A 17,619-nucleotide genomic window follows, 5' to 3' on the forward strand; every position below is an offset into this window, starting at 1 on the left:
GATTTTGGCAGGAATAGAAATTAGGAGAGTTTCTCTTAGTAAAGTAAACCTAATTTGGGTTTTCTAGTATCTGCAGCATGACTGGAAAGACCAGTCTGTTTCTTTCCCCTTCTTGTTAATCCATGTAAGCTGATGTATTTTGGCTTGCTCTTTGTATTTCAGGTTGCCTCAGTTTAAAGAAGAGCCTAAAAGCTACATGGGAACGAACATGAAGAAGGTAAGACTCAGCACTGTGTTGACTGTTCTGCTCCTGTCTTGGGCTTGCGCTCAGCTCTATTTTGTTTGTTTTCACACTTGTATTTCTTTGTTCCTACAAGTCCCTAGTTCACTGAAAGAGCATGTTTAACGGCATAAATGGACATAGATTCTGTGGGATTAAGTCCACATAGTCCAGTGGCAAGTCTTGTTAATGATACTGCTGCCTAAGTGAGACAGTCTGGATTCTGGGAACAGCCATCAGCTGCTGTGGGCTAGAAAACCCCAGCAAGTTCTGGGACCTGGTGGTGTCATTCTCCAGTTACTTGCTGTCTTCTGCTCTCTCTCCAGCTTCTTTCTCATCATTCTTCATTCACTATAGATGTAATACTGAGCTCTTGGGCTATATTTTTGTCCAGTTCCTCCTGTGTAGAAGGGAAACTTTTTGAGGCTGGTGAAACAGCATGAAAGCATCATGAAACTGGCTTTTATAGAAAAAGCTTTGGTGACTTCTAGAAGGGACAGCATTCTGTGGTGAAAACCTTAGTTCACGTGATCAATGCCATCTCTGTTAGCAGCCAAATCAAAGCAGACTTTTCTTTATCTACCTTTCCCTAAATGCACAGTTTTCTGAGGGTGGAAGTTCTGGATTTGTTCAATGCTACTATCTTGATCAATACAGTGAGGCTTTTAGCAGCTGGATTCAGTATTTCAAATGCTGTTATGTGATCTTATATGATTATTAATGTAGTAATTTCTTAGGTGGAGGGAGGTCCTCTTGAGGGACTCCATATATACTTCTATATTCTTTATGTTCCATATGAAGAATGTCAATAAAGGTAACAAATTCTGCTGTTCAGAGCAACAGGATGGGAAAAAGTGCTAGAGAAGAAATAACCACCTTTCAACTTAATGCTGAATATACAATTTATAACTTCCACTGTTTTTATTGTAATGTTTTGAGAAAAGGGACAACATGGGGTAAACGTACATTTCAGAGCCAGTATAGCAGTGTTTTGAGAGACTGAATGCTTGGTCGTAGGAATCTGAAACCTAGTAAAGCTTAGGGCTTTACTTCTTGTATAGTAAACTAATGACTGCTTGTTTCCCTTGCTGTGGGAGAAGTCACAGGATTTGTGATGATGGTAGGCTGGCCTACGGAGAGCTAAAAGAGATCCCGCTAATGTAGGGCAGGTATCAGGCTTTGTCATGCTCTGTGTACAGAAGGTGTAAAGTGAAGGTGACTGAATTTAGGAAGGCTGCCCTTGCCAAGTGATGGCTGCTCCCAGCTTGGTTAAGTGATGCTCTGTCTTGTGTCCGATCTGTGCAGTTACCCTGTACTGTCTTTTTGCTGTGCATGCCAGGAGTGTGCCCTGCAGCCTTGCACTCTGCCAGGTTATTCTTCTCTTTGGGTTTATTTTGCTTTGTTTAAACCATGCATTTGCCTATCTTTCACAGATTTCTTCAGGTCTCCTCAGCAAACTGGAGCTAAGTAGTGGGGAACAGCCCAAAGCCCTGAACCAATTAGAGAGGGTATTGATCTTTAAGAACCTGAAGGTCTCTCTCTCCCTTCTCCCTTGTTACCTTATTCTCCTCTTCCTTCTCTTGTAAACACCACCTGAGAGATAGTTACGTTGTGTGCAGCAAATCTCCCTCCACTCATTTGACACAGCATGGCTTTTGGAGACAGTGCATGCCGTGGTTGCTTTGCAGTGTTGTGGCTGCAGCTGGGGCAGACTTGGGAGGGAGAGACCCTTGTTTTACTGCAGCATTCAGTGTCTTGGTGAGTGCCACCTAAGACACCATCACAGTATCCTCTGGAGGAAGGGAGTGGGAGGGCATGGGTAAGATTGAAAAACAGTGAAAACCCGAAGAAAAGAAACATAAAAAAGTGTAGCTTGGTCTCTGAAGTGTTGTGTGTCTTGCCTGTTGATCTTAGTTATAGACATAGCTCCTCCATATACCTGAGAAGTCTTCTGACCCAGCATGCCTTAAAATTTTTTAAGATGAATCTCTGAGCTTTGTTACTTGGTACAGAGCCACAGAGTTCAGTGCTCTCTAAAGTTTCTTTGAAAGAGACTGCTGTATATTTTCAACATCTTTGTTCATGTTTTTACTGAAATTAAGTATGTGTCCCAGCACAGTATATGTTAATGGGGGATCAGTGGGGGATCAGATTTATGAAACATGTTAGTCCCTGCTAGTTCCCCTAGAAAATACTTCTAAAGAAATACTGTAGGCATGCAGATTATTTGGTTTGGATCAATCATAGTAACCGTGAAAAACTAACTTAGATGGGACCCTTCTCAGTTTTCCATGTTGGTTCATAAACTTAATGTGGCTTTATTTCTTGTCTGCCATTAATGTTACTTAGTCCAAACAGAGCTGAACAGAACACTTAGAAATGCTGTTCTTTTGTCCTATGTCTAAGACAAAACAGTTATCCAAAAAGGATAGTTTGAAAGGCAGTGGCTCAAGACTTGCAGATTTATGCAGAGTTACACAGAAGAGAAGACTGAGAAATGTTTCCCTTTGCATTATAAAGTATTGTAGCTAATCAATTGGGTTCTGCAGTGGGAGTGAGGAGGAACATAAATCTGAATTTTTGGGGTGGATTTTGTTCATAGTTGCCTAAGATGCATAAATGCATTTCACCAAATAACCTTCATTAGTTGTTGCAGTACAGGCAGGTACGTAAGTGAGATGACTGGACTGCCTCGGTGTCTCCAGGACTTGGATCGTGAACTGCGTTCTCTCTGCATGCTTTTGTGTCTTGAACGCTACTTGGTGTGCTGACCAGTTCCATGCTGCATCTAGAATGAGCTCATGTTTTAGTATAATCACTTTAATTACTAATCATTGGCCCCTGCCCTTTTCTCTTGAGGCTTACAGTATCTTATGGAAAAACAAACGAGTACAGGTAAGGTGGCTTGTAGAAAAAAAGAGATCTCATGGACCCTTTAAAAAGAATCTTGTAGTATTACATTTTTCTTCACCTTCCTAGACTAGCTAGGGTTTTATTTTTAAAACCTCATCTATCAAAGGAAGCATTTGGAGTCTTGTAATTTTTTTTCTTCTATAATTTTGTGGACATTTCTTTATGCAAAGGCAACTCAGATAAATGTAATTGAGTCTGTACTGAATTCCAAGGTGAACGAACAGTACCTCTGAGCTCCCTCTCTCATTTCTAAAGAATATTTTTTAAATACTAACATCAGATGGTTTTTACCATCAAAAGTACAAGCTTAATGTAATCTCAAGGACATTGATAATTAGAAAATGAATGCAACTCTGATATCACTGAGCATGGAAGAGGGAAGGAGAGTTTTAGATTATGTGTAGGATTCAGGATATGTTAATGATCTATTAAATGCCATTTAGCTGCTGCATTTAGTCAAAAAGGCAATGTTAGGTTTAAAATATCAGCATGTTAACATACAATGAAGCTTTCTAGAGAAACTGGGAAATGCCTTGGAATTGAAGGTAAAAACAAGATTTAGAATTAGTTCCTTTTGTCAAAGGCAAACTGTACAAGTGTTTTTTACATATTTTTATACTAACACTAAAAGCATGGAGTAATGGGATTGTTACCTTTTAATTCAAAGAAAATCCAGAAGGAATGATGTTACTTTGCTATCCTTTGATACATGTATTGTTTTAGAATTCCCAAACTCAGTGTTTATTTGTTAAAACAGCATATAGCCTCTTGACACTGGTGAAATGTTTTTATCAAGCATTTCGGTTTGCTTCTGCAAATTTTTAAAGCCATACAATAGTTTGCTGCATTGAAGCAAAAGGAGATAGCAAAAGAAGAAAAAAAGGAGGGAGAGCAAAATTATGTAAGAAGTAATCATAGGTAGTCCTACTAAGTAATTCTGATAAAAGGATACCTGTTTGTGTAGCATGTGGAGATTGGATGGTATAAGGTAGAAAAGACCTACTGGGTAGTCTCATTTCACCCCACCCACCCCTCCACTCCCTGCAAAAGAAACCCCAAACAACAACAAAAAACCAAACCAAAACAAAAACCCCAAACAAACAAACAAACCCCCACTAAAAACCACCCCAGCCAAAACCCCCAAACCCACCACAACAAAAAAACCACCTAAAAAGGTCAAATAAACTTAGATTCTGGTCTAAATGATTTATACACTGATTAAATGTTTTTGATTCTTTAAAAATCAAGTAAGACTTCTTGCTTGCCCTGACTAAGCTGTTTCCTATCCACATGAAGCTGTTGTGACTCAGTCTCTGAAAGATGGCACGGGTTCATCAAAATGATTACATGTGAGCCTATATCTTATGACTCTTAAGAGGTGGAATCTTAGGAGTTAAAACACAGGGCAATTGCACAGGGTAGATTTCATGTCTGAGGAAAAGTGCTTTTTTGAGTGGGCTAGGGGAGTTAAAACACAGAGCAATTGCACAGGGTAGATTTCGTGTCTGAGGAAAAGTGCTTTTTTGAGTGGGCTAGTGTTGAACTGAGGTGGTATTTGGTCTTGTATGAAAGGGGAGATTAGAAACAGTAATTAAATTGTCAACTTGCATTGTCTGATAGAATGTTTCAAAAGTTACCTGTTTCTTAGGAGCATGACTGAGGGCAGAAGGAGCAGTGCATGGTTAGCCCATATCAATATCTCAGCTCCATTTTGCTGATTCAGTTTTGCATCTTGCTACAAGTAGCTTTGAACTTGGCAAATAATGACAACAGGATTTAGTAGCTAGAAGCAAAGTCTATTTTGAAACTGTGTGAAACGGACTTTATTGGGTTTAACACATAATGCTTTCAGGTTTCCTTCCTAATCAAAGTAGTTTGGTATAATGAACCATAAGTCTTCAGATCTTATTGTATAAGTTACTGAAAAGGAGAAAAAAAATACCACTATTTCTAGAATAGCTGGTAGTTAAAAGTATCTTATCTCATTTGTATCTTAAGCCTTTAATAAATAAAACTATTGGTAGTGATGCCATGAAGATTTTTGCCTTTCCTTTTATACCCCTGTTATACCTTTTACAACTTCTGTACTCCTAGTGCTTTTTGCCTACATTCTTGGACTTGTTTGTCAAGCTGAGAGACTAAACATTTTAGAAGCTTCGTAGCTAGGGATCAGTGTGATCAAGATAGAACCATCTAAGGAAGGTTCCTTGGGGAGGGGGGCTCACTTGAGCCTCTCACTGGGGAATCTTTGATAGATATGCTAATTAGTAAAACCTATAATGTTATACCCAATGTTGGGGGACAGACTCACACACACACACTCGGCGGGGTGCATCTCGATGCATATGACCTGGACATGTACACCTAAGGATCCTTAAAATAAAATACCAAGGTAAAATCCCTTTTCCCCTTCTAACTGTGTATGACTCTTGATTTTAAGACCAGGAAAAGGCATCAGTAGTATTTAAAGCTCAAATTTTAGAAATTGGCAAGAATCAAAGATAACACAGATTTTATATAGCCCGATGAAGCAGTAAATAGGAAAGATGAGAGAGCTGATAATTTTGACATGAAAGGATTGTGATCCATAAGCATTGTAAAACATTTTGAAATTGACAAAATTTTATTTTTAGTTCTGTGCTTATCATGTATTTGCCAGAAGCTATGATTTAGAAGATTCTTGCTGCAATGTTTGAAAGAAATAACAAGGAGCAAAGTAATTCTGAATCTGTTAATTAGCACACTCAAGGAAACTGTAGCGTAGTTAAAACTTGGGGATTAGTCATCAAACAAATACAATTTGTGGTGCAAAGAAAAGTTACTCAAATGGTCTACTGCACTGGGACATAACATTTTCACAAGCTTTGTTTAAATGGGAAGATGTACAGGCTGAGGTGGTATACAGGGAGTTAGAATTCTACCTGGAAAATGGAAAGATGAGGAAAAGCAGTAGTGGAACCTAGAAGGTTCGTTGGCATTTAAGAGTCGTAATAGCTGAAAGGAAGTAAGTTGCAGATAAAGGAAGAGACTAAAGAATATAGCTGTCTTCTACATAAGTTAAATCTGATGCTAGAGATACGAAAAATAAGGAATATTATAGCCCAAAATAAAACTTAACTGTGACAAATTTACAAAGAAGAATACCGAATAGGGCCTGGTACTGAAACTTGCTGAATGGTTTCCACTACATGCAAGGTACCTGTTCAGAGCTTAAATTTGCACCCAAACTGAAGAGGTGGCAGCATCAGAAAAGCTGACTGCAGCTACCAAACACAGGAGTAGATGTAGTCCTGCGCTTGGAGGAACTTGCGTTGTAAGGAACCAGTTTTCATGCTGGCCAGGCCCATTAGCCATGTGACTAAATATCATACTGTTTTTAGGAAGTTCTGGAGCATCTCTGCATGCCTGAAATTGCAGTGCTGTGCAGCAAGTGCCACACAGTCTGCCCTGCCTCTGCTTTTGTTCTTGTTTTCCCAATCAAAGACCTGTCTAGGAGCTAGAAGCAGGATCTTGGTCAACAAAGATGTCAAGAGTTAGATTTGGATCTGAAGAGAAGTAATGACAGGAGGCAGGTGAAAGGAGAAGAAGGTTTGTTTCTAAATCACTAGGGTGGCATTTGCAATGCAACGTGCACCAGTAGCAAGCAAAGTGTTAGAAATACTTGTTAATAGTGAAAGATGCATGGAGGAAAGTGAGCATGGCCTTGCTACAAAGATGAAGAGTGAATTGAGGCAAGAGATTAGTGACAGAGCTGCAGCATGCTCGCGCTTCATCCTCAGCTTGATATATATATAGATGGTGAAATTTTAGTTTGATGTCAAACCTAACTAATGCTTACTTATATACTTTAATTGATGCCTTTTGGAAGCCTAGGAGCTTTGGTAAAAGCAAAGAGATTTGAGATGTGCCTGTAGGTCTAAGATTCTTTATCCTAATTTAAAGTTGGGAGATATTGATAGAGAATAGGGAATGCTGTGATAATTGAACTGTTGAGTATATATTATAGCAGAGTAACTGCTGTTAATTGTCCCTTGATTCAGGTGTGGAGTGTTGGCTAATATGTGGGGAGTCAAGGGGTAGTTTGCATGATTTTGAGGTGCTGATTAATTTGTGTGATATATTTAGGTGCTATTGCCTGACTTTGAGGTTTTTGAGGTAGCCTTTGTGGGTTGGCTTGTGTAATTCATTATGCTATGTGGTTTTACAATATTGATATTAATCATTATTGGTTTTCAGTTAAAAATGAGAGCTGGAGGAATGAGTGAATCGTCAAAATGGAAAAAGCAGAAGAGATCACCTAGGCCTCCTCGACATCTAACTAAGGTCTCTCCTGGGACAGAACAGTCAGCAGGCAATGCTACCAATACCACAGGCAAGTTGAAATCTCTTTCAAGAGACAGCATCCATTCTAGAGCTTTTTTGAATCTGTCTTTATTTCATTTCTCTTAACATATTGTTTTGCATTCATTCTTTTTATATTAGTTCTCAGTGACTGCAGCAATAAAACATAGCTTTTCAGGTCCATGAGGAAGAGTTTTCAGGAAATGGAATACATATAAATGAGAAAGGCATGGTCCGAGCAGATAACTTGACAGCATTCCTGTGCCTTCAGCGTGCCTCATAGGGGTAGCTTGTACAAAAGAGAATGGGCACCTGGAGAAGTGGCTGAGGTTATGGACAGCAATGTGGTGCAGAGGAGTTGGAGGATGCAGCAGATACATAAAAGAGACTGAGAACGGGAACACTGACAAGAGGAGAGCCAAGGGCAACCAGCGGCAGGACAAGGGGACATAGTCTTAAGCTGTTCCAGAGGAGGCTTAGCTTGGACATTAGGAAGAATTTCTTCATAGAAAGGGTGATTAAACATTGAAATGGACGGCCAAGGGAGGTGGTGGAGTCACCATCCCTGGAGGTGTTTAAGGAAAGACTGGACGTCGCACTCAGTGCCATGATCTGGCTGACATGGTAGTGTTCAGTCATAGGTTGCACTCGATCTCAGAGGTCTTTCCAACCTAATTGATTCTGTAAAGAAATTGGAACTGGGGAGAAAGTTTCCTTTAATTGGAGATTGCTAACTTAGGTGGCATGTTCTTTCCTGTGTTCCCCCAGAGTGTACCCAAGGGTGTGGGTGTGCTGGTAAAGAGGAAGGAGCAAAGTGTGACTGGAGAAAATATACAGGTAGAACTACGGGGTGTGCAAAATCTTAGGTGTCAAAGATGGGAGAATGAACAGATCTCACTACAGATGTAAAGACTGAAAGTGCACACCCACAGACCATGAAATCAGAATAAAAGGCTACACTCATTAAGGGACAGGGAAATATGGGTTGCACTTACTACTGTTATGGGAAGAATAGAGGCCTTGATATGGTAAGGAGGCATGAAGAAGGGAGAAGTAGAGGGAACAGCAAAAGTACCTGAAAGGGTACTTTTTGTGTGCAGGGAACTAATGGATATGTGCATGAATCCTTATTCACATGCTTTGATTCAGCCTGCAAAAGTGATGTGATAGGTGACTAGTGCTGTGAGCTTAAGGATGTAATGCTGGGGGGCTTCCATATCCTGTTGTTGTGTAGGAATAGACTAGTTGTAACTTTTTAACCTCTGCTGTGGGTAAATGTATCCCTCTGGCTGCAAGGTACTGTGTCTCTTGTGCACTCCACATTTTGATGGTTGGACATAAACATTACCAGTGAAAGGAAGCAGACAGGAAAGCAGAAACAATAGCTGTGTAAAATCCATAGTTCTGACACTTACTCCTTCATAGGAAACCATTCAGTGTAGTGTGAGCCATCCAAAGTATGTTTTAACACTACAGTGTGTTTGATGAAAACTATGGAAATAATAAATACAGTCATATAACTCAGAACATCCATGTAGATGAGAACTTATCTCTGCATAAATTATCATTATATTTAAATTTTCAAACAGGTATTAAAATCTGACAAAGAGCATTATAACTCCTGTAACATTTCGGAGAGGAAGTTGAGTTGTTTTACAAAGCATGTCATTAACTGTGTAGTGTTAGGTAATGTATTAATGGCGCTTTTTAAGCCAGAATCCTGGCTTAGCAGGTAAAAAAGAAAAGATTGCAGAATTGATCATACATTTCTTGCAAATCAAGTAATAGTCTGCTACTTATTTTTAAGACATTACCAAAAATCAATTTGTCAATGAAACAACCCTGTGCAAAACCATACACATTCCATGTGTAAATAAATTCATAACAGAACTCGGGTTTGTGCCTCTATTACTGTCTCCTGCCAGTAGATCTTCTCTTCTTTAAATATTTGAGTTTTAAATTCGTTTACAATTTCTCAGAACAATGAGAGCTCCAGATGTGTGGGTTTCTTCAAAAGGAACGCTTAGATTCTTGGAGCATTGTCTCATATCTAGAAATAGTAAAGATTCTTCACTGCTCGTATTTCAGACCCATCTGAATTGTAATGCAATTTCATTTGTTGAGGGAGAATTAAAGTAATCGGTCCTGCATTAGAATCAAGTTAAAATTCTCACTTTGAAGGAATGACTAATTCTTGGTGCGAGTATTTAAAGTGGTTGTGCCTTTGTATTAAACAGTAAAGTACACCTTTTGGACTCTTTTCAGATTCCTTCTTATGTAAATCCTCTGCACCTTTTATCTAACTATGTAAGTTACCTAATTAGCTGAGTCCGTTGGACTCCAGCTATTGTGTTAAATTTGGAGAACTGCTACTATCTCCTATGGTCATCTATTTAATTCACTAGCAAGAGAGATCTTAGTTTGTCTGTGTTCTCTCACATTAGTGTGCTGCTATCTGAGACCATTTGTAGTGTGAAGTAGTAATGAAAGAATTCTTTGTTGCTGTATTTAATGTATAAATTTGTGGTTGAGGGACAGAGTAATACTAATCATTTTGCTTCTGTTTCTCATCAGCAAGTGGAGTTGCTTTCATAGATGCTCCTTCTCCTAGCTCCTCTGGGAGCTCAGAAAATGTTTCATCGGCGGTCAGCCCTGTTACAGACAGTGCGTTGGAGTTGTCCTCACAGACAACATCCAAGGAAGACCTGACAGACTTGGACCAAGTCGCTTCTTTGGGACTTAATGCAGGAACACCTTCAAATGAGTCCAAAGTCACTGAAAATCAGAATCACCCCGAACTCCAGGTACATGAGTATAACTTGCAAAGGAAAGTTCCAACTCCCAGCATAATGACTTTCCCCACACCAGTAATGCTGCTGAGAGGAGGGATCATAGAGCTACAGGGAACCTTTCAGACTGAGCTGCAGATATTTTGAATGGTAAAAATGCCAGGAAGGCTTAAGCAGAAGTAGAGTGCTGAAGTTATGTAGCATTTAAAACAAAAAAATGAGCAAAATTTTAACCTCAGAGGCAGTAAGAACTGATAGGTTATGTGAGTATTTTTGAAGTAAAGTCCTTAGTCTCACAACCTAGAGTTATATAAAGCAGATGAGAACTCGATGTAAGTGGAAGGGTAGAGAGGGTTGCAGCTTATGTAGAGGCTCTCTTTTCTCTTAAATTTTGTTTTTCTGATACTCTTCCATTAGTGACCTGTGTTATTTTAATAGTTACAAATGAACTGTGAACAAATGAGCCTTTTTTTTACTTGTCTAGTGCTTGTTAACTCCTTTTCCTTCTTTCATTCTCAAATGACATATCAATGAAGAATGAAAGTCTGAGGGAGGAGAAGGTCCAGTCAGCCTCTGTCGAGTCTATCCCTGAGGTCCTAGAGGAGTGCACATCTGTAGCAGAACATTCTGACTCTGCCTCAGTTCATGACATGGACTATGTAAATCCCCGGGGAGTACGTTTTACTCAGTCTTCCCAAAAAGAAGGTGAGAGGTGGGCAGTGCTGTCCTGTCTCATTTCCACTGTTTTGTTTCATGTCCTGCTAAGAGAGTGATAAGCTCCTATTCCTTAGTGGGTCTGTAACAATTAAATGTTTAACACTTGCTAGGCACCTGCAAAAAGCAAAAAGAAAGTTTAGATTGCTAATCTCTCTTTTTTCTTTAGGAGCAGCTCTGGTCCCATATGGGTTGCCATGTATTAGAGAATTGTTTCGCTTTCTCATCTCGCTCACCAACCCTCATGATCGCCACAACTCTGAAGTGATGATCCACATGGGGCTGCAGCTGCTGACTGTTGCCCTGGAGTCAGCACCCATTGCAAACTGTCAGTCCCTCTTGGGACTCGTGAAGGAGGAGTTGTGCCGGCACCTATTTCAAGTGAGTCTGGCTTATGCTCACATGGCATATGGCACTGGGAAGTCAGATACGAATTACCATCAAAGATTGTATTGAGATTTAGTATTACGAGGTTTGGCAGGTCTGCAAACAAGCTCTCTGCTGCACTGCAATGAGAGTTCTGAATTGCACCAAACAGTGCTGTTGCAAAGTCAGAGAGGTTGTCATGCTATTCTGCAGACCAGGGCCAAGAAGGATGAGGGTGATTTGAATGAACTGTTACTGTGGGATAACACTGTGTTTTGATATAACTGGTTTTGAGGTAGTTATGGATGCAAGTTACCAGCTCAGTAGTAGGCAGAACCTTTGGGGGATACCAAGCTATTAATTGCACTGGGGTCATCTCAGAGGCAGGTCCTCTCCCAAGTTCCTTCACCGCTTAAGAGTCTCTGGGGACTTGGTAAAAGAACCGAATTGAAGTAAGTAAAGTGTTACCACACACAGATGAGAATTAAATATATTCATCCTCACTGGTGAAAAATGGGACCAGGAGTTTGAACAAGGGGTTGTTTTTTAAAATATCGTTGCTACGGGAGGCAGTGTGTGGATCTTTGGTTGGTTGCAGGTGATGCCTACAGTGCCCTAGTACTGCTACTTATAGCATATAATGACTTGCCTATGTAGTTCTTAAAGGGTTTTTTGTTTCCTGTTCAGCTACTGAGTGTTGAACGGCTCAATCTGTATGCAGCCTCCCTCAGGGTGTGCTTTCTTCTCTTTGAGAGCATGAGAGAGCATTTGAAATTCCAGCTGGAGGTGAGTTTTTTGAGTATCACTGGGTGCAAGGTAATAGTTTATTTGCCTTCAGTTAAATGCATATATCTGGACAGTCAAATAGAGCCTAAGTGTCAAATTATTGTAGTATAAATAGTTAGTGTAAGTGACTCTGTTATGGGTGGGTTGTGTAGGCCTTTTTCTGTTGGAAAATCAAATGTCTGAGACTGGTGTAGTATGCTGCCTGCCTTCAGACTGGTTTTTTCGAATGATAAATCCAGGTGCACTGAATGCTAGAACTTTTTGAAAGATTTTACAGCCTACTTCAGAATGAGCCATCATTAAAGATGGAATGTTATGTGGGAAGATGAAGCTTAACTCTCTTTCTGCAGTCCTCAAAGCTATTCACTGTCCTGCTTTTGTTTTCTTTCCTTAAACTGAGCTGCCCTGTGTTTCTGCCAGATGTATATCAAGAAGCTGATGGAAATAATCACTGTGGAAAACCCAAAGATGCCCTATGAAATGAAGGAGATGGCTTTGGAAGCCATTGTTCAGCTGTGGAGGATTCCCAGTTTTGTGACTGAGCTGTACATTAACTACGACTGTGACTACTACTGCGCCAACCTCTTCGAGGAGCTCACCAAGCTGCTCTCCAAGGTGCTAAACCGCGGCGGGGGCAGGGAGGGCGCAGCCGGTGACTCCGGGCAGAACTTAACAATGGGAGCAGTCTAAAGGTCCGGGGTGAGTAGGCTGTAGAGATGAGGAAGGCCATTTAACATTTGGAAGCAGAAGAGAAAAGGAATAGTCATGATGCTTTAATAATGTCAGAGCAAATAAATGATTAAATACAAGCTAGAAAGCTTGGGGTGTTCTGTTCTATTTTTTTGCCTTCTCCAAGCTGTGGGGGGAAACTTACTTGCTCTGTTATGGTGAGAGAGACATGAAAGTTGACTAATACTTACATATTATTTCCCAGAATGCCTTTCCAGTTTCTGGACAGCTGTATACGGTCCATCTGCTGTCTCTGGAAGCATTGCTGACAGTGATAGATAGCACTGAGGCACATTGCCAGGCCAAAGTGCTGAGTAACATACATCAACAAGAGAAGGAAGCTGTCAAACCCAGCCCAGAAACCATCAACAGCACCAAAGAAACAAGCAATAGTAAGACCTCTTTCTTTGATACTTTAATATTAAGCTTAGTCTTGTGTTAAACTTGGAGATCTGTGACTCCGGGCAGAACTTAACAATGGGAGCAGTCTAAAGGTCCGGGGTGAGTAGGCTGTAGAGATGAGGAAGGCCATTTAACATTTGGAAGCAGAAGAGAAAAGGAATAGTCATGATGCTTTAATAATGTCAGAGCAAATAAATGATTAAATACAAGCTAGAAAGCTTGGGGTGTTCTGTTCTATTTTTTTGCCTTCTCCAAGCTGTGGGGGGAAACTTACTTGCTCTGTTATGGTGAGAGAGACATGAAAGTTGACTAATACTTACATATTATTTCCCAGAATGCCTTTCCAGTTTCTGGACAGCTGTATACGGTCCATCTGCTGTCTCTGGAAGCATTGCTGACAGTGATAGATAGCACTGAGGCACATTGCCAGGCCAAAGTGCTGAGTAACATACATCAACAAGAGAAGGAAGCTGTCAAACCCAGCCCAGAAACCATCAACAGCACCAAAGAAACAAGCAATAGTAAGACCTCTTTCTTTGATACTTTAATATTAAGCTTAGTCTTGTGTTAAACTTGGAGATCTCATTTTGGTTGCTGACATAGTAAACTCCTTAAATACATGCTTTCAGTCTTACTGTTGCATGTTTTATGACTACACACTGATGTTAATAACCTTGCTATTTCTAAAACTGACAGATATTAGAATTTGTCTCTCATAAAGCTTTATATAAAGGCCATGTCAAGACTGGCAATCACAACAGAATGAGGGCATGCCATGGAATTCATGTAGACAAAATACTGAGGATACCGCAAAGTCATGGTTACTAGCAGGAGCTCCCTTGAATAAGCACATGTTAATTTAGAGTGATCCATTCATCATTTCTCTGTTGGTAGCTTTTTTCTTGGCTTATGGGTTTGTTTTTGTGTGGGTGTTTGGTTTGGGATTTTTTTGTGGGGTTTGTTTGTTTGCTTGCTTGCTTGCTTGCTTGTTTGTTTGTTTTAACTTCCACAGATATAGAGAGAGTATTCAGTGAGGGAAAATCTTCCAGTGCAGTCTCAGAGCCAACTGGGGCATGTCCTCCCACCAGTGGATGCCTTATGGCTGACCAGATGAAGGAGAGCTGCATGGAATTGGAAGGAGGAAGTGAGGCAGGTAATAGTCTCTGCAGTACCCTGGCACAATACCCTGTGTGTCTATATCCTAAGAATGGTGCTGACATTTGCTGACAGGTCCTGCTATAGTGTGGACCACTGCAGCTATTGCATTCAGAATTGGAGGGAGGTATATGGTGAATGTATGTTTATTATATGTGTACTATTTATGCCTACTAACTGTTGCATTTCTTCTGGGATGGGTTAGATCTGGTGGGTCACTTTGAGTCAAAAGTGCTTGAATTCATAGCAGTGCTTAGTGTTTTGAAGGAAGTTTGGGACTCTCCGGGGAATCAGTAATGGAGGTGGTTGAGTTAGCCATAAAATTAGATCTTGTGACTGTGTGACATTGTCTGGGACAAGAAGCTACTGTGCAATTATGCTGAAGAAAATGTGGGTGGGAGGAATGTAATAAGTAAATAGAATTTGCAGGAGCATACATTTGCTGGACAGCATATTGCAGCAAAGACTTCATGACTGAAAGTTAGTCATGCCTGAGTGCTACTCTGGGGATAGGTTTGACTGTAATGATGCTTTGTCATTCTAGGTGAGAAGAGTATCCCCAGGAAACCTACTCGATTTTCTTGTATCCTTCCAAGTCCTCAGGAACTTATGCAGATTAAGAACAAAAAGAAGGTATGGTTTGAAATATACAACAGATGGATCTTTGAGTGTTCTCTTCACTTCCCATCCTGTGTGGGCTTTGCATGACTGGTCATACCTCAGAAAGTTTGAGTTCTGGTCTCTGCTGACCAGAATTAAAGAGTCAGCCACTGAAAATCCTGCTACACTGCAGAGACAGCAGTGATTATTACCTGTTCTGGTTTAGTTGTGCTGAAGATTGCAAGAGGTATTGGGGAAATTTTGTGGCACAGTTTGTAAGCTAGGTCCATCTGATTTCTGGGTGGGAAAGTCCCTGGATTTAGTTTTTATTATATGGAGATAATCAAGTACTTTGATCAAAAAGGGCTGGTTCACTACTCGTATCAAAGATGTAAATGGGGAGCATACCAAGAGGCCTGTAGTAGAAATTAACTAGTCTGCTATTCTGATTTGGTAATAACTATGTTTGCTTTGTCATAAGGATGACCAAAAAGATTGTCTTAATTGTGGTAAAGCCATTCTTTGTTTTCGAAGTCTGTTTCCTTGAACCTCATTAATCCAAGTTATAGTCTAAACTTTTCCGTTCCCTGAGTGGGTCTGGTCTAGGCCTAGTGTTGATAAAGGTACTCCGTGCTGATGGCTTTGTATTTATATGCTGTCTTGTGTCAAACATCTCGTACTGGCCTGCTTGTTCACATCCAGAGACAGCAGTTGCATATATCTTAAGTCCCCAGGGGTTACATGGGACTGTTTGGGGTTTTTTTGTTGTGAATTTCTTGGGGTTTTTCCCATTCACATATGTTCTTTGTACATATTTTGTTCTCTTTTGCTAAACATATTCATGAGGTAAGTTATTTCAGATGTGAGAAATTACTAAATTTCAATATGAAAATTACACATATTCTAGTTGAAACATGACTGGCCATAGTAGTTGTGGGTGAGGAGATGATATAGTAGAAAAGCAATTAATGTCTTTGAAGGATTCGCTGGTGGTAAAAGAGAAAGAGTTTTTAATTTGTATCTGACTAAAAGGCTCCTGGCTTCTCTCTCCAGCATAGGTGGTTTTATTTTACATTTTTATAAGGGATTGATGGTCATGTTTGTTTAAACTTACTTAAACAAAAATACTGAAGAAAATACAATACACCTCTTTCTGCTGCCATACTAATCCGTGCTTTGGGATCCACTCTAGCAATCTCTGGATCTGAGTGTAATTTAAAGCATTGGTTTCTCTCTAGGAAGTTTACTACAGTACTTGGGAACTTTTTTCTTTACCTGCGACACAGAGCTGCAGTGGGGTAATGGTAACTGGCTTCCCCAGCCACAAGGACAGTGGAGAAAAGTGGTCATCAGCACAGTCTTCAAAGGAACCACTGAGTTTTGGCCTTAAGTCTTGCTTTCATAGCAAGTTTTCTCGATGAACTCTCTGAAAGTCCGTTGTTGAGAGTGGAGCTCGCATAGTGCTTCCACTGTTCTAACTGAAAACCTTTGCTAATACTCTGGCTTTGCTCTGCTGGAAAACAAGTTTAGAAGAAATCAAGAGTAGAGGGCAGGAAGATGTTCGTAAATTTCTGCATTTGCCCAACGAAAACTGTTTTCTGACTCTAAATCTCCTAATGGTTTCATCCTAAGCATGTAAACAGGGCACACTAAACATTGAGCTTTAGTAACGTTGATGCTGCCATGGCACCAGCATGTTCTACTTCTTTTAACCTCTGAAGTACTAAGCATTACCACAGTTGGAAGGAAGAAGAAAGCTAAATAACAAATTATGCGTCAAACAGAAAGTTTTCTTTGATGTTTCCAAAGGCAGTGACCAGAAGCTTAGAGGCACAAGACTGACATGACTGTAAATGCAGTGCAAACTGCCAGCAGTCTGGTCTCCTTTCAAGTGGTTTTAAGAAGTCTGTGGTCTCAGCCAGTCCAGAGAATTTCCTTGGGCTGGGGTTTCAGGATTTACAGCTAAACAGAAATGCTGCTAGTGTCATACAGTCCCTTCAGGCCTGTTAGACCAGGGCAGTGCATGGTTATTCTTTTGTTATGCCCTCACTGGATCTTCATGCACTCCATGCTATTTCAGGGTCTGTGTTTCATTGCAATTTTGAGGATGTTCGCACAGGCAGGGGAAGCAGAGACCAGAGGGCTGGTGGCTTCTGAGGTACTGAGTAACCCAGGGGAGCTAGTAATCATGATGGTCACGAATTTAGTTCACTAGGTCATTGCTAGCAGTTTGATCGTGATAGGAGCTAACAGGGAACTGACATTTATTCTGGTTCCTTAGTAAAGTTCATACCATTGTTTGTGCTTTTGGTTTTTCTGAACACCACCAAGAACATTCAGTTAACCCTTTCTTAGTTGTTTTATTACACTGTGACTACAGTACAGTCTAGTTTCCTAGGAGGGCAGATTAAGTGGCTTCCTTTCAGAACCAAATATGTACCTGGTCTTCCCAGCCTACAGATAACCTTCTGGTATTCAGGCTGGAATATCATGTTCCTGGGACCATATCTCACCAGGAGAATCTTTGCTGGTTCTTAGTTTTAGCTTTTGCAGCATTTTTTCCTTGCACCTGCTGAATAAGTGCTAAGGATTCTTGCTGCCTGT

The 17,619-nt window shown here is 40.3% G+C and overlaps 1 protein-coding gene across 4 annotated transcripts in view; it reads left to right on the forward strand.

Moving 5' to 3' along the window:
• The window catches only part of GBF1 (golgi brefeldin A resistant guanine nucleotide exchange factor 1), a 100,372-nt gene that overhangs the window by 63,488 nt on the left and 19,265 nt on the right, over positions 1 to 17,619 (forward strand). For 2 of the 4 annotated variants that reach the window (XM_017725932.1, XM_017725933.1), the window contains exons 7-18: positions 163 to 217; positions 1,654 to 1,728; positions 3,080 to 3,115; positions 7,370 to 7,505; positions 10,049 to 10,278; positions 10,800 to 10,968; positions 11,147 to 11,358; positions 12,031 to 12,129; positions 12,550 to 12,744; positions 13,064 to 13,250; positions 14,273 to 14,413; positions 14,960 to 15,048. In XM_017725932.1, coding sequence (XP_017581421.1) covers positions 163 to 217; positions 1,654 to 1,728; positions 3,080 to 3,115; positions 7,370 to 7,505; positions 10,049 to 10,278; positions 10,800 to 10,968; positions 11,147 to 11,358; positions 12,031 to 12,129; positions 12,550 to 12,744; positions 13,064 to 13,250; positions 14,273 to 14,413; positions 14,960 to 15,048 — 1,624 coding nt within the window. The remainder of the gene's footprint in view (positions 1 to 162; positions 218 to 1,653; positions 1,729 to 3,079; positions 3,116 to 7,369; positions 7,506 to 10,048; positions 10,279 to 10,799; positions 10,969 to 11,146; positions 11,359 to 12,030; positions 12,130 to 12,549; positions 12,745 to 13,063; positions 13,251 to 14,272; positions 14,414 to 14,959; positions 15,049 to 17,619) is intronic. The other 2 variants (XM_017725934.1, XM_017725935.1) reach the window with 2 other exon arrangements.

This window comes from Corvus brachyrhynchos, unplaced genomic scaffold (assembly GCF_000691975.1).
Source record: "Corvus brachyrhynchos isolate BGI_N302 unplaced genomic scaffold, ASM69197v1 scaffold61, whole genome shotgun sequence".
Taxonomy (NCBI): Eukaryota; Metazoa; Chordata; class Aves; order Passeriformes; family Corvidae; genus Corvus; species Corvus brachyrhynchos.